The sequence below is a fragment of the Danio rerio genome, chromosome 19, assembly GCF_049306965.1.
Source record: "Danio rerio strain Tuebingen ecotype United States chromosome 19, GRCz12tu, whole genome shotgun sequence".
In the NCBI taxonomy this organism is placed as follows: domain Eukaryota; kingdom Metazoa; phylum Chordata; class Actinopteri; order Cypriniformes; family Danionidae; genus Danio; species Danio rerio.
In genome coordinates, this window is record NC_133194.1 from 25,347,450 (window position 1) to 25,366,466 (window position 19,017).

The 19,017-nt window shown below is 36.3% G+C and overlaps 1 protein-coding gene across 3 annotated transcripts in view; it reads left to right on the forward strand.

Moving 5' to 3' along the window:
* pkhd1l1.2 (PKHD1 like 1, tandem duplicate 2) overlaps positions 1–19,017 on the forward strand; it is a 67,750-nt gene that overhangs the window by 8,971 nt on the left and 39,762 nt on the right. The window contains exons 13-27 of one of the 3 annotated variants that reach the window (XM_073931003.1): positions 1,073–1,162; positions 4,365–4,630; positions 6,089–6,186; positions 7,593–7,752; positions 7,886–8,021; positions 8,144–8,287; positions 11,367–11,521; positions 11,648–11,758; positions 13,024–13,182; positions 13,266–13,387; positions 13,501–13,649; positions 13,836–14,002; positions 15,233–15,368; positions 16,079–16,233; positions 16,617–16,739. In XM_073931003.1, the coding sequence (XP_073787104.1) occupies positions 1,073–1,162; positions 4,365–4,630; positions 6,089–6,186; positions 7,593–7,752; positions 7,886–8,021; positions 8,144–8,287; positions 11,367–11,521; positions 11,648–11,758; positions 13,024–13,182; positions 13,266–13,387; positions 13,501–13,649; positions 13,836–14,002; positions 15,233–15,368; positions 16,079–16,233; positions 16,617–16,739 (2,171 nt within the window). 3 annotated transcript variants of the gene reach the window in all.

Sequence of the window (19,017 nt, forward strand, 5' to 3'; positions counted from 1 at the left end):
TTACAGTTTATTTAGTATAGTTTTAATAGCTAATTTCAAATAACTATTTTTTTGGCTATTATATAATGACAGTACATAATCTTTTTAGTTATTTTGCAGCTTAAAGTGTGTTTTAAAGGCTTAATTAGATTAACTAGGCAAGTCATTTGATAACATTTGTTTTGTAGACAATGGAAAACGAGGCGGGCTTGAGGGGGCTAATAATATTGACCTTACATAAAAATAATTTAAAAAATGTATATTAAAACTGCTAGTCTAGTTTTTAGACAAATGAAATTGTAACACCGGGGAGTGACACTGACAACAGATGTAATATCCACGTGGGTTTTTTCAGAGTCAGGCAAGCATTGGTCAATATGGGTGCAAACAGGTGTTTAGAGGCAGTTCAGAATCGTAATCAGAAAACAGGCCAGAAGGCAGGCGGCTAAACAGGAGAACTGGATAAACAAGGCTAAGATCAAAACCAGGGAAAACAAGACTAGGAGAACGCGTTGTAATGTCACTAACAGTAAACAAGACTCAGCAAAGAGGGTTTCAAAGTGAGCTGTATATATTTGTGTGTAATCAGTAAATGAGCAGCATCAGCTGTGTGTATGCAATCAGTCAGGATCTGGAACCGGTTGTGTATGTGGAGCATGACTGTTTTTTTTAGTCCAATTATTAACAGATTTGTAGTTCATGAGGATGTGAGTGTTTACCAGCGACCTCTGGTGGTTTGATCGCTGATGAACGTGACAGAAACAATAATATTTTCTTCAGAAGAAAACAATATTATGTTAATAATAAAAAGTAGGGCACATAATTTTCCCCCTCAACTGTATACACTGTATATTCAGTATCCATACTCTATGTTCAGTTTCAGTAGTTTCACTTGAATTAAGTGGGAATTATCCATTTTAATAACTGACTATAAAAAACTCAACCACTGGGATTAATGTTAAAAAAATATTAAACTATTTGTTGGGGTTGTCCATATTTTACCCAAATCTGGATTGAAATAATGTAACATTAATTGGAGTGTGTGAATTTGTATTTTTAATATTAAAACATTTTTTTTTTTTTGTTTCTTCAGGTCATGAGTGTCAGATTCGCAGCATATCAAATAAGAAGGTTGTCTGTGTAACTCCTGGTTATGAAAGAAAAAATGTGACAGTGTTTCCAGGTGAGAGCTTAATTTGAAGCAAATCATTTATGGTGATGTAGTATTCCTGTAACAATCTGTGTTTTGTTTTAGCATGATAGTGGAATTCCATTACAGTGCAAAAAACATTACACACAGTTAGGTCCATAAATATTTAGACGTTGACACAGTTTGAACATTTTTGGCTCTAAACACCAACACAATGGATTTAAAATAAAATAAACAAGATGGGCTATAATTGCAGACTCTTAAATTTGAGGGTATTTACATCCAAATCAGGTGAACGTTGTAGGAATTACAACAGTTTGCATATGTGCCTACTTGTTAAGGGTCCACAAGTAATTGAACAGAATAATAATCATAAATCAAAGTTTCACCGTTTAATACTTGGTTGCAAATCAATTTGCAGTCAATTACAGTCTGAAGTCTGGAACACATATACTGTACATCACCAGATGCTGGGTTTCATTCCTGGCAGTGCACTGCCAGGCCTCTACAACAACTGTCTTCAGTTCTTGCTTGTTCTTGGGGCATTTTCCCATCCGTTTTGTCTTCAGCAAGTGAAATGCATGCTCAATCATGTTTAGGTCAGGTGATTGACTTGGCCATTGCATAAAATTACACTTCTTTTCCTTCAAAAAGTCTTTGGCTGCTATTGCAGTATGCTTTGGGTCATGTTCCATTTGCACTGTGAAGCACTGTACAGTGAGTTCTGAAGTATTTGGCTTAATATAAGCATAAAATATTCCCTGAAACACTTCAGAATTCATCCCGCTGCTTTTATCTGCAGGCACATCATCAATAAATACAAGAAAACCAGTTTCATTGGCAGCCATGCATGCCCACACTACTACCACCATGCCTCACTTCTTAGGATCATGAGCAGTTCCTTTCCTTCTCCATAATCTTCTCTTTCCACTCTGGTACAATTTGATCTTGGTCTTATCATCAGAGGATGTTGTTCCAGCACTGTAAAGGCTTTTTTAGAATTCTAATCTGGCCTGTTTTTGAAGCTCACCAATGGTTTACACCATGTGGTATACCCTATGTATTCACTCTGGTTTAGTATTTTGGCCTACTGACAATATGCTATCCGAACCGTGCCCAGGCCCATTTCCCGGATCGTTAGAGAAGTTTGGGTGCTCTGAATTGGGCTAAGGCCTAGTTTACTTGGCCGGCTCTGGCCTGGTTGGAAAAGGTGTGCCAGAGCACAATTCACTTGGGCTCAGGCACAGTACACTTGTCTTGTAGTGTGAGTGCAAAGCACGCCAGAGCCCGAAAGTAAGGGATGACTTTTAAGGGACTGTTTCATATGGATCTATTAATCATGCTTACTGTTCAATGAACGCAAACAGTCGTAGTTTATTATAGACGCAAACCCCTCACTGCACCACAGCTGCACCTTCAGCAAACCTCCTGCAGTTGAGGTCACACACTGTCAAGTGATGCGATTTTGCAAGTCAGAGTTCACCAAGCTTGAACTTTGTACTGCAGCCACCTGCAAAACTTGACGCATGACCTTGCGTTTCCGGTCTGACGCATTCGCGTGAGCATGAATGAAAGTCTATGGGCAGAAAAGCCCAGTGTGACTGCAGCTTGATTCCTTCAGCATGAGAACTTACGAGGACAATATAACTAATAAAATTTCCACTGGTCTAACCGAAATCACTTACTTAACAACGCATCATCGATGACGTAAGTGTGCCCAGGCCAGAATGAAATGTGAGTGTGTGCCATCAGGGGAGACGGGAGGGGGGATAAGCGTGCTTTGGCCCAGTTCAAGGCAACTGTACATAGTGTGAGTACGTCCTTCTCTTGATTGTTGACTCTGACACACATACATCTACCTCTTGGAGATTGTTCTTGATCAGGCCAACTGTTGTAAAGGGAGTTTTCTTCACCAGGGAGAGAATTCTACAGTCGTCCACCATGACTTTTCACTCTTTTTTTTTTAAAGAATGTTCCAAATGGTTGTGTTGGCCATGCCTAATGTTTTTGCTATCTCTTTGATGGATTTGTTTTATTTTTGGCTTGGCTGATGGGTTTGTTTTTAATGATGGCTTGCTTGACTGATAGTGATAGCTCTTTGGATCTCATCTTGAGAGTTGACAATAACAGTTTACAAATACAAATAGCACACTTGAAATGGTCTCTGGACCTTTTTTTATCTGCTTATTGTAATTGGGATACTGAGGAAAGGACACACACCTGGTCATGAAACAGCTGTGAAGCCAATTGTCCAATTACATTTGGACCCCTTAACAAGTGGGTGGCACATATGCAAACTATTGTAATTCCAACACCCTTCACCTGATTTGGAAGAAAATACCCTCAAAGTAAAGCTGACAGTCTGCAGTTAAAGCACATCTTCATTCTTATTTCAAATCTATTGTGTTGGTGTATAGAGCTAAAAATGTTCGAATTATGTCGATGTCCAAATATTTATGGACCTAACTGTAGCTGACTATATGTAAACTATCAATTCAACAATTGCTTTGTATTTCATCCATTGCATAAATGTCAGGAAATATGGAGACCCAAGCGCAAGGGAGAAGTTCAAAGGATTTATTGAACAGAAATAAATCAACAATTTTGCTCCTCTGGGCAGTAGGAAAAACAGTCACTCCAAAAACACAGGCAGTCAGTAATCGACCCTCCTCTGGGCGTAGTAGGACTGATCAAACTCAAATAGACCCTCTTGGGTTAGTAGTAGAAAAGTGGAGACAGACCTCAGGGAGCCGAGAAGATGAGACCTCACACGATCATGGACTGTGGGCAGAGCAGAGGTGAGCCAGAGCACAGATAAACGGATGATGAGTGGTAATATTAACAACACGACTAGACGAGACGGAATGTAAATGCGTAGATATATTTGGAACAGAGAGAACCAGTAGCACACGTAGCTCTTTGAACACAGAATCAATTCACTAGCACAGAACGAGGGAGAAGGGGAGACTAAATAGTTACAATAATCAGGGAGAACAAGTGAGAGGAATGGGGACGGGAAAACAAGCAAATTGATAACAGGTGAAACAGCATACAAATGATAATACACAAGAGGGAGACAAAGTAGTCACAAAAACCCCGACAATAAATCTATATAAATTAAATTAACTACTATAAATAAGGCATACAGGAATCGAATAATAATTAGTCTATGAGTACTGTAGGTGTTCTCTACTGTATACTGTATTTAAAATGAAACTTATTATCATTTTTGTAGGTGGCAGAGGCATTAAAATGGAGACATGGGATATCTCTAACCTAAACAATCTAGAGGATGTCCTGATGTATAGTTCCAATATGTCTGGATATTCTGTCCAGTGGGTGGATTCTCTGTCCTATGTGTGGCCCAATGGATTTCATTCTTTTGTAGCACGACTGAGTGGTTTCTTTGCTCCATTGGAGTCTGACAACTACTATTTCCGAATTAAATCAGTAGGTCGATCCCAGCTATATTTCAGCAAAACCGGTCTCCCCCAGGACAAGGTAAGTTTTTAAATTCACAATTTCAGCAGTTATCAGTGTAAGTAGAAATCAGTAACTCATTTCAAAATATAATAGCCACCTATAGACATATCTAAAATGTAAATCTTAACCTTTTGTTCAAATTAACGCTATGTCGATATTGAAATATATTGTGATGATTTTTTTGCATAGTAATATAAAAACATATCTACTGAAAAACTGCCCTTTTTTGCCCCATATAATTACTCACCTTCTAACTATTCAAGACATATGTGACTTTTAAAAAAGAATTATAGAAGATTTTTACCTGAATCAGTGATTCTTAAAGATTCTTAAAATAAGTCAATGTTAAGTGAAGTTTTACAAACTAATTTCGAGAGGAGCACGTGATATGATTGACTGCAGCTGGCCACCCATCTACATTCATTAGTTAGCCAGTCAGATCTATCCTAACTCACTATAAGAAGCCTAGCTAGGTTTACTCCCTTATCTTCATTATCCGAAGAAACTCCTCATCCACCCCTTTCTCCTCCTTTCCTCCTTTACTATAGGGGAGCTATCGAGAACCACCTGACCTCGTACTCCCCTCACATGCTCTATGGACCTGGCGGGAGCCCTGGGCTCAACTATCTCCAAGCTCAGGGTTCTCTCCTGGTACAACATGCCAAACCTGCCAACAGTTGTCAAACAATATCTAAGTGTGAATTCTTAAATCACCCTTTTGAGAGCCCAAATAACATATACAAGGCAGTCAAAATTAATACCCATGGCAAGAAACTGACATCCTCAAACTTGACCAAGTGCCCTGATTGTGTTTAGAATTACAGTACACATGTCCATACAAATAATGTCATAAACTGTAAATGGGTGCAAACTCACATGTAAGCTTGTGCTATTTTGTTAGAACAGGACAGAAAAGAAAAACATTTTACAATGTATAATGTTCTTAATCATGCAACAGTATGCTTGTGCTTCATACTTGACATACAGTATTGTTCTCTATAATCTGCACCTGACCTGAATCAACCTCACTCATTTGTTACCCAGAGCCAAAAAATAGATAAAATTACTTCCAAATTGAGCATGATTCAATGGCATTTAGTCTATTTTCAAACTTAACTGGACCCAGATGTAAATTCAGTTGGTTGACCTTATTGCAGCCCAACTCTTAGTAAGGAAAAATCCTGCTGCCCTGACTGATTTGGCCACGACTTCATTTATGTACTTATTTATGACAAGGCACCTTTAAGTGATTGCCTGTGCGACAAGTTTTGCATTTTTACTTTATAAGACCTCAATGTATCCTCAAGAGCCACATTTCATTATTGTTTTGCATGCATTTATGAATCTTTATTAATTTTGGACTTTGAAAAGGTAACCATTCTTCACAATTAGACATTGGACTGCCATATTTTTTTTTTCTATGAAATATAATGTAACAAAATGCATTTTTTAAACCTGGTCACTCATTTCTTTCAGGTCATGATTGCATCTCAGCCTTATTACTACTACTATACAAGTTTCTATGGCTTAAGTAGCCAGAAGTCAGAGGTCATGCGCCTGGAGAAGTTGAAACCGTAAGTGAAGGTCTTCAAACACCGTTATTTAAAACTCATCCGCTCTCGATTTTTAATTTATTTTTTTTTTTTTGCCGTTATAATTGTTTTCCACATCATTTTCCTGAAACCAAAGTCAAAATTATATTGTGGAGAGAAGCAACATAATTGGTAAATAAGAGTGCTTTCACACTTGTTCAATTGAACAGTCTAGTTAAGATGATACTTGAACCTGGTACAATTGAACCTGGGTGTAAATGGCCATTTAAATTACATTTCATAATGGGCAATATGCATGGCAAGTGTTTTTCAGTCACTAATAAACTTCCGGTGAAATGTTGATGTGCCTATTTTCCATTTACAACATTCATTCATTAATTAACTTTTCTTTAGCTCAGTCCCTTTATTCATCAAGGGTCCCACAGCGGATTAAACTGTCAGCATATGTTTTACACAGAAGATGGCCTAACAGCAGCAACCCAGCACTGGGTTCCATCCATACGCACTCATTTACATACATACACTACTGCCAATTTAGTTTATTCAATTCACATACAGTATAGCGCATGTGTTTGGACTGTGGGAGAAACCGGAGCACCCGGAGGAAACCCATGCCAACACAGTTAGAACATGCTAACTCCACACAGAAATGCCAACTGACCCAGCCGACACTTGGATCAGCGACCTTCTTGCTCTGAGGTGACAGTGCTAACCACTGAGCCACTCTGTTGCCAATTTACAACATTGATCATGTAATTTAAATAAAACATTGACAGTCTGTTAAATAGATTAAAAGATTTAAGCATTCTTTGTTGCCATAAAATAAGATGAAAGACAATTTAAACGCAAGCATCATCATGAGCGGCAGGTGAGCACTGAAACTCCATTAAAAATACTGTGTTAAAATTAATTTCCATTTCCAAATGATTTTAAAGTCATGGTGCAGAACAACTGGATTTAATGCAGGGCTTCTTGTCCGGTTTGAGACCCACTTCATATTGTTTCTCAACCAGGCAGTGAAGATCACTGATTTTATACCAATTAGATCTTAAAAGATTTTTATAATGGCTTGACACATCAGAAGTGCCTAAGCTGGCTCATACAAAAAGAAATTACCCCGTGCGTAGAGCAAGATTATTTTAGAAGAAAATATGTATACTGTAAAAACGCATTCCATTTGCCCTAAATAAAATGATGTGTACAATTTAAACACATACACATTTTACAAGTCTAAATACATTAATACAACTAATGACATGCCTCTCAATTGGCATCAGTCAAAATGGGAATGTGTTTTGCACTTTTTACTTGATGTTATTAATATTATATAAGTTGTACTGTCACATTTTTAGATGATTATTGTATGTTCTGTAAAATAAGGTATTTTAAACCTTATTTCAACTGAAAATTCTCTTCACGTGCTACAGGTACTATATTGAGGTTTTAGTGCACGGATATTCAGGATCAGCATCAGTAGATGTGGGCTTTTTCAAAGAGATCAGCCCTTTCACGGCCCAGCAGGCAGTCGAAGCTGTTAATGAGAAACAGCAGATTAATGCATACTACGATGTGCTGCCTGAAAAACAGGTTAGTAAAACATCATCTAATATAGAGGGTAGCCTCACAAGTTTATTTTCTGCTTTGTATTTATATAAGTTCAGTAGGTCTCATGGATGAGCTCCCATACATGTACAGTATATATACATTATTGTTTTGTTAGGTGGTTCATTTTAAAGGATGGAAGCCAACAAGCGCTATCAGAGAGGTTCAGATTTTGAGAATCAGCAGTGCATGTTTTTCTCTGAACACCTGTGAACTCACATACTACCAACTGGCATATGGAAATCTTACAACAGGTAGTTCTCAAATGAATATGTGTTTGAAGAAGGCAAACCCCAAATGTATTCTCATATATTTTTTTTTTTTTTGCGTTCACCCTTCAGCTCCATGTTTAATGCAATTGCTTTGTTTGCTCCAGGGCCAATCCTGGTTAGTGCGTCAGCGATGGATTTGCAGAACGCTCTGAATGACTTGTGGACGATTAAACCAGACAACGTTACCGTAACAAAGCAGGAACTGGACACTGAGTCGGTGTACAATGTGACGTTCAACTCTAAAAGAGGTGAACTTAAAAAAAATAATAATAATTCCTAAATTTTCTGACAATACAACATATGTGCTTTTATATTTCATTGTCTTGAGTAAGTGCCAATACTAAGGCTGTGTTTATGATACAAATGTGTTTTCATTTTAAATGGCTTTTTAAAATCAAAACACTTCCTGTCCATATGCATTTCAGGAAAATAATCTCCATCCACACTATGCAGCATAAAAAGCATGTTACGACCATTCACGTTCACTGGTCATTGACATACTTGGTCAGCATTCATATTTGACTTTTAGCAGTTGCATTATCATTGATCATACCAGAGAGGCGTGACGAATCAGAGAATATTCTGGAAGACCACTCAGACAGAGAGATCATGGATAGTTTGGCTCCTTTTTCAAATTTGCATTTTAGTCCATCTATAATGAAATAAAATACTAGTGTTCTCAGAATTTTCAAAATATTAAATTTTTTTTTATATAAAAAAAAAATTTTGTGTGTCAAAGATGTTGTATGCCTAACAAAACTATACCTTTTATAAAGGGGAGAAAGACTGTGACTGTGTTTAAATGGACAGTAATCTGATTATTTACCAAATTATTAATTTGTCGACTGCAGTTCAGCATTTTCACTTTCATTCAAGAACATTTCATGCATGCCCCCCATTGAAAAATGAAATATTGGATTCAAGGAACTGCTGGAAGAATTTAGTTTTAAAGGAATGTTTCAAATTCCTAGGCGAATGAGAGAAAAAAAAAACTCAGCATTTCTTGGTAACCTCAGCATTGCACTTGGGAGTCAGTGTCAGAAAGCTGTGTGTTTATAAACTATCCTTTCACAAAATGCGGCGAAAATTCTACATGATGGTAATTTGTTTGATTAAGGTGTTTACATGTTAACATTCAGAGAGCAGCATTCACGTTTATCTTTTAGCCCATAATATTGTTGTGATATTAATGTACTGTAAACATCGTACCTAAATCATATTGACTAAGATATGTCTTTAAAAACTGAAAGAGTACTGCTGACGATACTAACTTTGCCTCTGAATAAACATTAAAAAAAACAAACACTGATCACACGCTTACTAAATCTGTAGAGACAGAACAAATCACACCAACTGGAACTGTGTCTTTTTTTTTTTTTAAATGAGCGCCAAATCCAGATTCCACCATTTCCAGATGCAAACAGTTCCCGGGTAAAAAATATTCTTCACAAACATATTTTTCTCGCATGTTAGCAGACCACTGTAATCCACACGTAAGACATTAAAAACAAAGCCTTTGTTTGCAGCACATTTATAGACGCAACACTAACGACCTTTTCATTCATTAATTTTCTTGTCGGCTTAGTCTCTTTATTAATCCGGGGTTACCACAGCGGAATGAACCACCAACTTATCCAGCAAGTTTTTACGCAGCAGATGCCCTTCCAGCCGCAACCCTCTGGGAAACATCCACACACACATTCACACACTCATACACTACGGACAATTTAGCCTACCCAATTCACCTGTACCACATGTCTTTGGACTGTGGGGGAAACTGGAGCCCCCGGAGGAAACCCACACGAAGGCTGGGAGAACATGCAAACTCCACACAGAAACACCAACTGATTCGAACCAGCGACCTTCTTGCTGTGAAGCGTTAGCACTACCTACTGCGCCATTGCCTCACCCACACTAACGACCTATATCTCGAAACAATTCTTCTTCCACTTTTTTTAATTATGGTTGGCAACACAATGTGGCGTCCCTCTGCCATCTGAACACTGTAACAGGTAAAAACAGTCTTCGAAGCTATCATGCACATTAATGAAGTTGCACCTCATACACAATAGAGTGGAAAGACTTAGAAGTCTTTCTCATGAATTAATGCTGAAAGCTCAAAGACATCCAGTCTACACGCTGGGATACACACAAGAATCTAATTGCTGTGACATAGCTTCAAACTTTCTTTTCAAACCGGAAGAACGAATTTGCTTGAAATAAGGCAAAAACAACCAACACATATATGACTGTCAACATCTCAAAAAATGTGTTTAATTGTTTTGTGACCTTCTAAAATGAAAATGCACTGGTGTAAACAGCAACTACAGGCCAAATTTGGTAAACAGGTCAATCTAGTTCAAGACCTACAATACTAAAAAAAATGTTGATGGGAGTGAAAAGTTCTATGGCTGATTAACCAAAAATGTGCAAATTGAACACAGTCACAGCAGTTTATGATCATGCAATTTACTTTGTGATAAATAACGCGGCTGGGGAATCAATATGTTCATTTAACCTCATCTTCTGGCTTTTCAAATAAATTTACAGAAGTGAAGAAGCTTCTGTCCTTCTGTTTTAGCCATAAATATAAAATCCGTAAATTGACTACCACTACACTACACTGTGTGTTTTAAATAATTTATTTTTGATTATTTTTAATACTTAATCAGAGTTTTGATGCAAGGTGGATGTGATTTTTGCCAAGTAGGATGCGAATAAAAGGACCACTGACTGAAAGGACCCATGTTTGCAAATGTAATCTATGATGTAGAAGAACATAGCTCTAACTGTAAGCCTGAACTTAACAGAAACTGTAAACATATCCCTCAAATTTAATTGACTGAATATCAGTCATGTTGATCTATCCTACTTGGATAATCGCTGAAGCAAGATGTTAGTAAATCTGGCCCAATATGTACTACTACTACTACTACTACTACTACTACTACTACTACTACTACTACTAATAATAATAATAATAATAATAATAACAATAATAAAAAATAAAAAATTTTATCAAGAAAATTGAATGAACTATTTTTATTTTTTTAAGTAAAATAAGAGATATAATTTATGGTGAAATATAAAAATTTATAGCTATTGCAATATTTTTATTATGCACTTTTACAACAAAATATTGTTCTCAATACAACAATTTATAATGCTTTGAAATGTGTGTGTGTGTGTGTGTGTTTATCTGTCCATTATGTTTGTGCTTAGATTTTTTGGTACAGTTTACATTTTTTAAAGTTGATATTGCTTGTGCAGTACTATTTTTACGAGTATTTTGGAGTTTGTGTTTTGACATTTTTTAAATTATTTTAGGTGACTTTGAGGATCTTGACTACCAGATCATAGACACAGATCTGAACATCACAGTAACTGAAGCGGTGAAAGGGAGGGCCAGCATGGAGACTTTCACACTGCTGTGGGCAGGAGTTTCATCCCTCCCATTGCCTTTCAATGCTTCTGAAGCTGAGGTTGGTTTAATAGTCTTTATGTTATTGTTGAGCATTATTGAATGTTTTCCCCCCTAAAGTTTCTTTTTTACATGATACAGTAGGTTACATATCTGCTTTTTTTATTTATTTATTTTATTTTAAAAGGTGTATTCGGCACTAGATTTGATGATCACCGCTAAATGTCCAGCAGAGATTCCATCATCTGAGAACAGCAACGTGAAATTTTTCAGAGATTATGAGACGGCCAGCACAGGGGTACGTAAACTTGCAAATGCCAATGATCATATATTTTACAAATGAACTTTTACATAACTAGTTGTGTTATGTTTAAGTCAACTTATATATCACCACAAGTCAAAAGGTCTTTTGAGTTGGGGGTATGTTTGTTTGTAACTGGGCTTAATAAAATTCATTCATTCATTCATTTTCTTTTTGGCTCAGTCCCTTTATTAACCTGGGGTCACCACAGCGAAATAAACCACCAACTTATCCAGCACGTTTTTACACAGCGGATGCCTTCCAGTCGCAACCCATCACTGGGAAACATTCACTCACACTCATTCACAAGCAAACACTACGGACAATTTAGCTTACTCAATTCACCTGTGTTGCATGTCTTTGGACTGTGGGGGAAACCCGAGCACCCTGAAGAAACTTAAGCGAACGCGGGGAGAACATGCAAACTCCACACAGAAATGCTAACTGAGCCAGCCGAGGCTCGAACCAGCGACCTTCTTGCTGTGAGGCGACAGCACTACCTACTGCGCCACCGCGTCGCCCTTAATAAAATGGTAACTGATAAATTAGCGTCTTTTTAATACTATTTGTGATGATAATGTAGGAAATGGCCTATGAACTGGCTCTGTGGTCACCACTGTTGCCTTACAGCAAGAAGGTCACTGGTTCGAGTCCTGGCTGGGTCAGTTGCCAACATGCGCTATAGATGAATTGAATAAACTAAATTGACCATCATGTATGTGTGTCAATGAGTGTTTATGGATGTGTTTCAGTACTGGGTTGCAGCTGGAAGGGTATATGCTGTGTAAAACGTAAACTGGATAAGTTGGTGGTTCATTGTGCTGTGGCGACCCCTGATGAATAAAATGACTAAGCCAAAGGAAAATAAATTAATGAATGTTAGAAAGAGCTGTAGTTTGATTCAGAAGAACATTGCTGCCATAAACTGGAAATTTGGGTGTAACGATACACCAATGCCACTGTTCGATATGGTTCATAGGCCTAGGCACGTAGTAGGGTTCCGCTTGAATCAGTTTGCCGAGGAGGATTAGGGGGATATATCTATCCAAATCTTTTGTGCATGTGTATGTGCTATTTGATTAATAGTGGCATAAATAGCTGCTGTCCCTTTAGGAAATTGTTTATGAAAGTACCCAAATAAGAATATCAGGGTTCGTACCCTAGGGGACATATTGCATTTTTTTTTTTTTTTTGGTTTAAATATCGTTACACCCCTAAGTGGAAAACACTTAAAGATTAAGTTTTCTCATTTTTTAAAACAGTTTTCAGGTGATCTAAGCCGCAGAGGGGTCCAGGTTAGTGATTCAGAGGCTTTCTGTGGACGCTGGTCTCTGAAAAACCCTGAGATTATTTTCAGTTTCCATGACACTACAGCATCTGGAGCGATCTATAGCCCAATTCTGCTACAAACATATGCCACTGTAAGCACCACCTCTCATCATAACTAAAATTTATATATTTAAAGACAGAAGTATACTAAATACTATACTTATTTAAATTCTAGCTCTGCTTGGCCTACAAAGGGCAGCTGAGAAATGAACTGGGAATATTGTTCAGTTATGAAACAGCAGATACTAACCGGGAGGAAAACATACGTGTTTCTGTGTCGTTTGACTCAACTGAAAAGTAAGCTTAAACTACTGTAATAAACTAGTCTAGGATGTGTGATTATTAGTCGTCTACATGTACTCTTATCAACTACTACACTAATGAAGTAATATCCACTGTGTCACTGCCAGGTGGAACTACCAGTGTGTGGATCTCTTGGAGTACATACAGGCCAAGTTTGAAGGCTCCAAGTACAAACTTCTACAGCTCAGTGTGTATGGAGCGGCTGATTATTTCATTGACGCTGTTCACATTGGACGTTCAGCTTTGGATCCTTATGGTGAATAAGATGTTTTTATTTTTATTTTTCATCAGTGACCCTTTAACATGATGCATAATGTATATGCTAATCTGAATATATATCTGCAAAGCTTCAATTTTGTTTTTGAATAAATAAATAAATACATAATATGTATTTTGTCCTTTTTATTTAAATGTGTTGGGTTTTCTCTCTCCACATGCTCAGTTATAGTCCACAGAAGAAGACCACCTGCTCTTGCCAGTTCAGGGCTTTTCCTTTCAAACATTGCTGTGAGCAAACAAACAAATGCTTCTCAAATCAGCTATGAGATCACAGCGACACCTTACAACTGTGGCTTTGATGTCCCACTCTTAGAAATAGGCTTTTTGCAGGTGAGTTAAACTTTAAATCAAACTCATTCTGTTTTGAAAGACTGAAGTTCCTGAGTTCTCTAATGAGAAGTATGGTAGGCAGGGCCAGACAGAATATGCAGACTTTTTTGTTGCTATTTCTGAGCAGATATTTGTAAAGCATCTGTGGATTGATGCTAAACAATTTTGAGAGTATAGGCGCTAAAAACCCATGAAACTTACATAAAATAAACATGAAAACGCATAATAATATGTTTTTAAAAAATACAGTAATAAAGCTACAGTTCTCTACACTATGCTTTCTCCACTGTTAAATATACTGTTTATGCTAAAAGTTTTTTTTTTTTTTTTTTTTTTTTTTATGACCCCCACAATGTACAAAAGATCTTTAACTACATTAGAAAATTGCTGTACAATTTACAATATTACTGGCAATTTTGGTTGCCATTAATACTTTAAAATTTACAAGTGCACTGTAAATTAACAATTGCAATTGCAACTGTAGTTTTACAGAACAGCACACTATAAACTAGAAATACAGCACAATTGTAACTGTTAATTTATAGTGCGCTTGTAAATTTTATAGCAATTTGTTAAAGTGTAGTTAAATGTTTATTTATTTTATTTATTTTTTTTGTTTTTGTACACTGTGGGTTCATGTAAAAAAACGTATTAGCAGATACAGAATATTCAACTTAGCGAAGAATGCATATGAATACTCATCTGGTATTTTTAGGGGTTGCATTTCTTTTTTGAAATATAGGTCCATCTTGAATGATTTTTGAGTTTGAGTAAACCAGAATATTACACTGCAAAAAAAAATATTTACTTAAAGTTTTGTCTTGTTTGTAGTCCATATTTCTAACACAAAGACTTATTGTTTTGCATATTAATTAGCCAATAGGTTACATAATATAAAAAGCAAAATAATCTTATTTCAATCTGAAAACAAAATTATTTTACTTAATCCGCTTTTTTTTTTTTTTTTTTTTGAAGAAAAAACTTACATAAATTTTTTATTATTACTTTTGAAAATAAAACCAACCTGTTTTGTAAAACCTTGTGGTATACCCTCAATACACGTTTGTATATGCAACATATACCACATGGGATTTTTCTATAATTTGTTTTCTTTCTTTATTATTTAGCTTAATGTTTTTACACTTCGTAATTTTTGTTGTGTAGAATAAGAATGAAAAAAGACTTAGCCTTCCATATACTCTCTCTTTGGTCCTAATTTGTGTTCAACAGAAGATGCCAAACAGCACAGTTGACCTACTGATTCAAAGCCAAGGGAACGCCACAGTCACTGTTATGCGCCCTCAAAAAGCCAGTCCTCCTCTTACAGGGACCTTTGACGTTGAGGTCTTTGGGCGACGTGTTGAAGGTTAGCGTACTGGTCGTTTTTTGTCTGTTGCTTTCCTTTGTTGCTAGATAACCATGCAAGTTTGTTTATGAGATTTATTATTGCTGCACAACATTCACTTGAAACATTTAATCATGTATCAGTTCTGAAATTAAATATTTGTTTCACTCAAAAATAAAAATTCTGTTATTAATTACTCACCCTTATGACTTTCATCCCCCTGATACCTTCACTTATCACCAAATTAAAAATTAAAATATTTTAAAAGAAATGGGACTGAAAACAATGTTAAAACATTCCATTCTATCAAAATGACTTTGTTGCCTTGGTCTCATTGCCATCAGATGACGATGTGCATTTACTAAGACAATACAAAACTTGAGTGTTGTGCTGCTCTAATGGTAGTCAGCACACATTTACAACCTGATGAGGAAGAGAAAATATATGCAAACAAAGGCACGTTTACTGTATTTTTTGGTGCACAAAAGTGTTCTTGGAGCTTCGTATGATTGCAGTTTAACCACCGAAGTCACATAAAATATTTTGACAATGGTTTAGGTTCCTTTTCTGGACTTTGAACACCTCGTGACAATTGTCTGCGAGTCTGTGGAGGATGAGAGAGCTCAAGGATATCATCTTAAATAGTTAGGTTTCGAACTAACCATGTAATGCATCTCAACCCTTTCAAAATTGGTTTAACAGATTTTTCGTGTTTGGTGTCTTTTGTCCAGGTCTGACAATAGACATCAGCGCTGCAGATCTGCAGTATGCTCTACAGGGGATCCCAGAGCTCGGTCAGCTGCAGGTGCAGAGATCTGGAAACTGTAGAGGATACACCTGGAACATTCAGTGGCTTACAATTCCTGGAAACCAGTCTCTAATAAAGGCAAGAAAAAGTACATTTTGGTTCCCTAAATGTAGGAGGAACCACTCATAAGCAGTGCAATGAAAATTTTAAACAAATATTCACAAAATTTTAAATGAAATACTTAAAATGAATTACTATGTCAGCATTAAAAAAAACATTAGCAACCCACTTTACCTGAGATGCACCCATACATAAGTCACTGATGATAGTAGTAGTTGTAATATTTTATTACAATATTACTATAGCGTATTTAGATCAGAAAAGTGAAGCCTTTGTAAGCATATGAGATTTCAAATCTTGGGTTGTTGGTGTCTTAAATGACTCATGGAAATTGTCTTTATTGACTTTTTTAAATGTGCATTCCATCTGCATGAATAACACATTTTAACATTGTTAACCAGATCAATGCTTCCAATGTGATTGGTGTGAACCCATCGGTGACATCACAGGAGGTTGAAAAAGGAGGCCTCTTCAAACAGAAAATCATGGGAGACTTTTTGCGTGTGCCTTCAAATAAACCACAGGTACTGTACATTTCTTACCCTTTGCTTTTAATACAGCATCCTTGTGCCATGCATTGACCATACTATACTGTACATGCAACTTGTTTTTTAAAGGCTTCTCCACATAATAGTGCTTAGGGTATAAAAGTCTCACAACATTTATTTGTTAAAGAAGATTTTATTTAACTTTAGATTTTTTTTTACGAAAAAATTGTAAATTAAGTAAAGAGTCAGTACAGTATTAAAGTAATGCTGGAATCACAGCCGGCTTTCGAATAAAATTACATAAAAAAAATAATATAAAGATCTAATTTAATTATGGGCGATGCGGTGGCGCAGTGGGTAGCGTGTTCGCCTCACAGCAAGAAGGTCGCTGGTTTGAGCCTCGGCTTGGTCAGTTCTGTTTGAAATTTGCATGTTCTCTCTGTGTTCGCGTGGGTTTCCTCCAGGTGCTCTGGTTTCTCCCACAAGTCCAATAATTGTTGTACAGGTGAATTGGGTGTGTCAAAGTTGTCTGTAGTGAATGAGTGTGTATGGGTTTCCCAATGATTGGTTGCAACTGGAAGGGCATCTGTTGTGTAAAACATATGCTGAATAAGTTGGCGGTTCATTCCGCTGTGGCGACCCCAGATTAAAAAAGGGATTAAGCTGAAAAGAAAATGAATAAATGAATGAATGAATGAATTTGAATTTTTTATTTTTTTTTATTTTAATATTTAAAAATTTTGTCATTCTAATTTAGCAGAGACAACAAAGCACGTCCAGCATTGACCAGAGCAAAGTTTAGTTTAATTTACTTGAACTAAGCAAACCTCTTAGTAATAATATAAACATAAACAAGACAATGCAATGAATTAAAGTAAATATTATGAAGAGTTAGGAGAAATTTCTTTATATTAAAGTATTTTGGATGTCTAGTTTGCATGCCTAGTTTATTTTTTAGGCAAATGAGGAAAGGATGTAGTGGAAAGTTGCACTGGAACTCGACAAACATCTTCTAAGTTTCAAAAAAGAAGCTAAGGTCTTCGAAGTTCTCAAGTTGAAGCAGTTTATTGTTACAGCAGAGATTCTCAATCGAGCTCTCCCTCTCAATGTCCAAAAACCCACAGTTTATATACAGTTTCTTATCCATAGATATCATGAGATATGATGTAACATCACCCTATTCCCGGCTCCAATAGGATCCTAGCTTCTTAATTGATGGCTGTTTGTTTTTCTGTTTTTACCTATCTTAAAGGTCATATAGCATGTGCTTACAATCATGTGTTTGCATATGATCATGTTGTTTCCATACTTTCTAAATGATTCTCTTTATGTATGCTATTTTAGTGAAGGTTGTTTTTGTCTTGGTCAATACATACATTTGTCTACATGTATTGCATATGCTCTGTTTGCATCTTCTTACTTAGGCAGATTACATAGTGATTACACAATAAAAGTTCCTCTATAATTCTCATAAAAAGATAGATCATATGTTTTATCATGTTTATTTAGGAAATCTATAATAATAGTCTGTAATATTAATGCTCTGGGCTGGTGTGATTATCTACAGGTACTTCTCCACAGCCACAGGTCTGATTTTATATATATACAGTTAAAGTCAGAATTATTAGCCCCCCTTTGATTTTTAACAGAGCAAGGAAATGTTATAGCATTTCTGATAATATTTTTTTCTTCTGGAAAAAGTCTTATTTGTTTTATTTTGGCTAGAACAAAAGCAGTTATACATTTTTTTTTAAATTAGCCCCTTTAAGCTATTTTTTTTTCCGACTGTCTACATAAGCCATCATTATACAATAACTTGCCTAATTACCCTAACCTGCCTAGTTAACCCAATTAACCAAGTCAAGCCTTTAAATGTCACTTTAAGCTGTATAGAAGTGTCTTGAAAAATATCTAGTAAAATATTTTTTACTGTCATCATGGCAAAGATAAAATAAATCTGTTAGAAATTAGAAATGAGTTATTAAAACTTTTATGTTTAGAAATGTGTTAAAAAAATCTGCTCTCCTCTAAACAGAAATTGGGGAAAAAATAAACAGCGAGTCTAATAATTCAGGGGGATAATAATTCTGACTTCAACTGTGTGTGTGTGTGTGTGTGTGTATATGTATGTATATTCATTCATTCATTTTCTTGTCGGCTTAGTCCCTTTATAAATCTGGGGTCGCCACAGCGGAATGAACTGCCAACTTATCCAGCAGGTTTTTACGCAGCGGATGCCCTCCAGCCGCAACTCATCCACAAACACTCATTCACACTCACACACTTCAGACAATTTAGCCTGTTCCTGTACCGC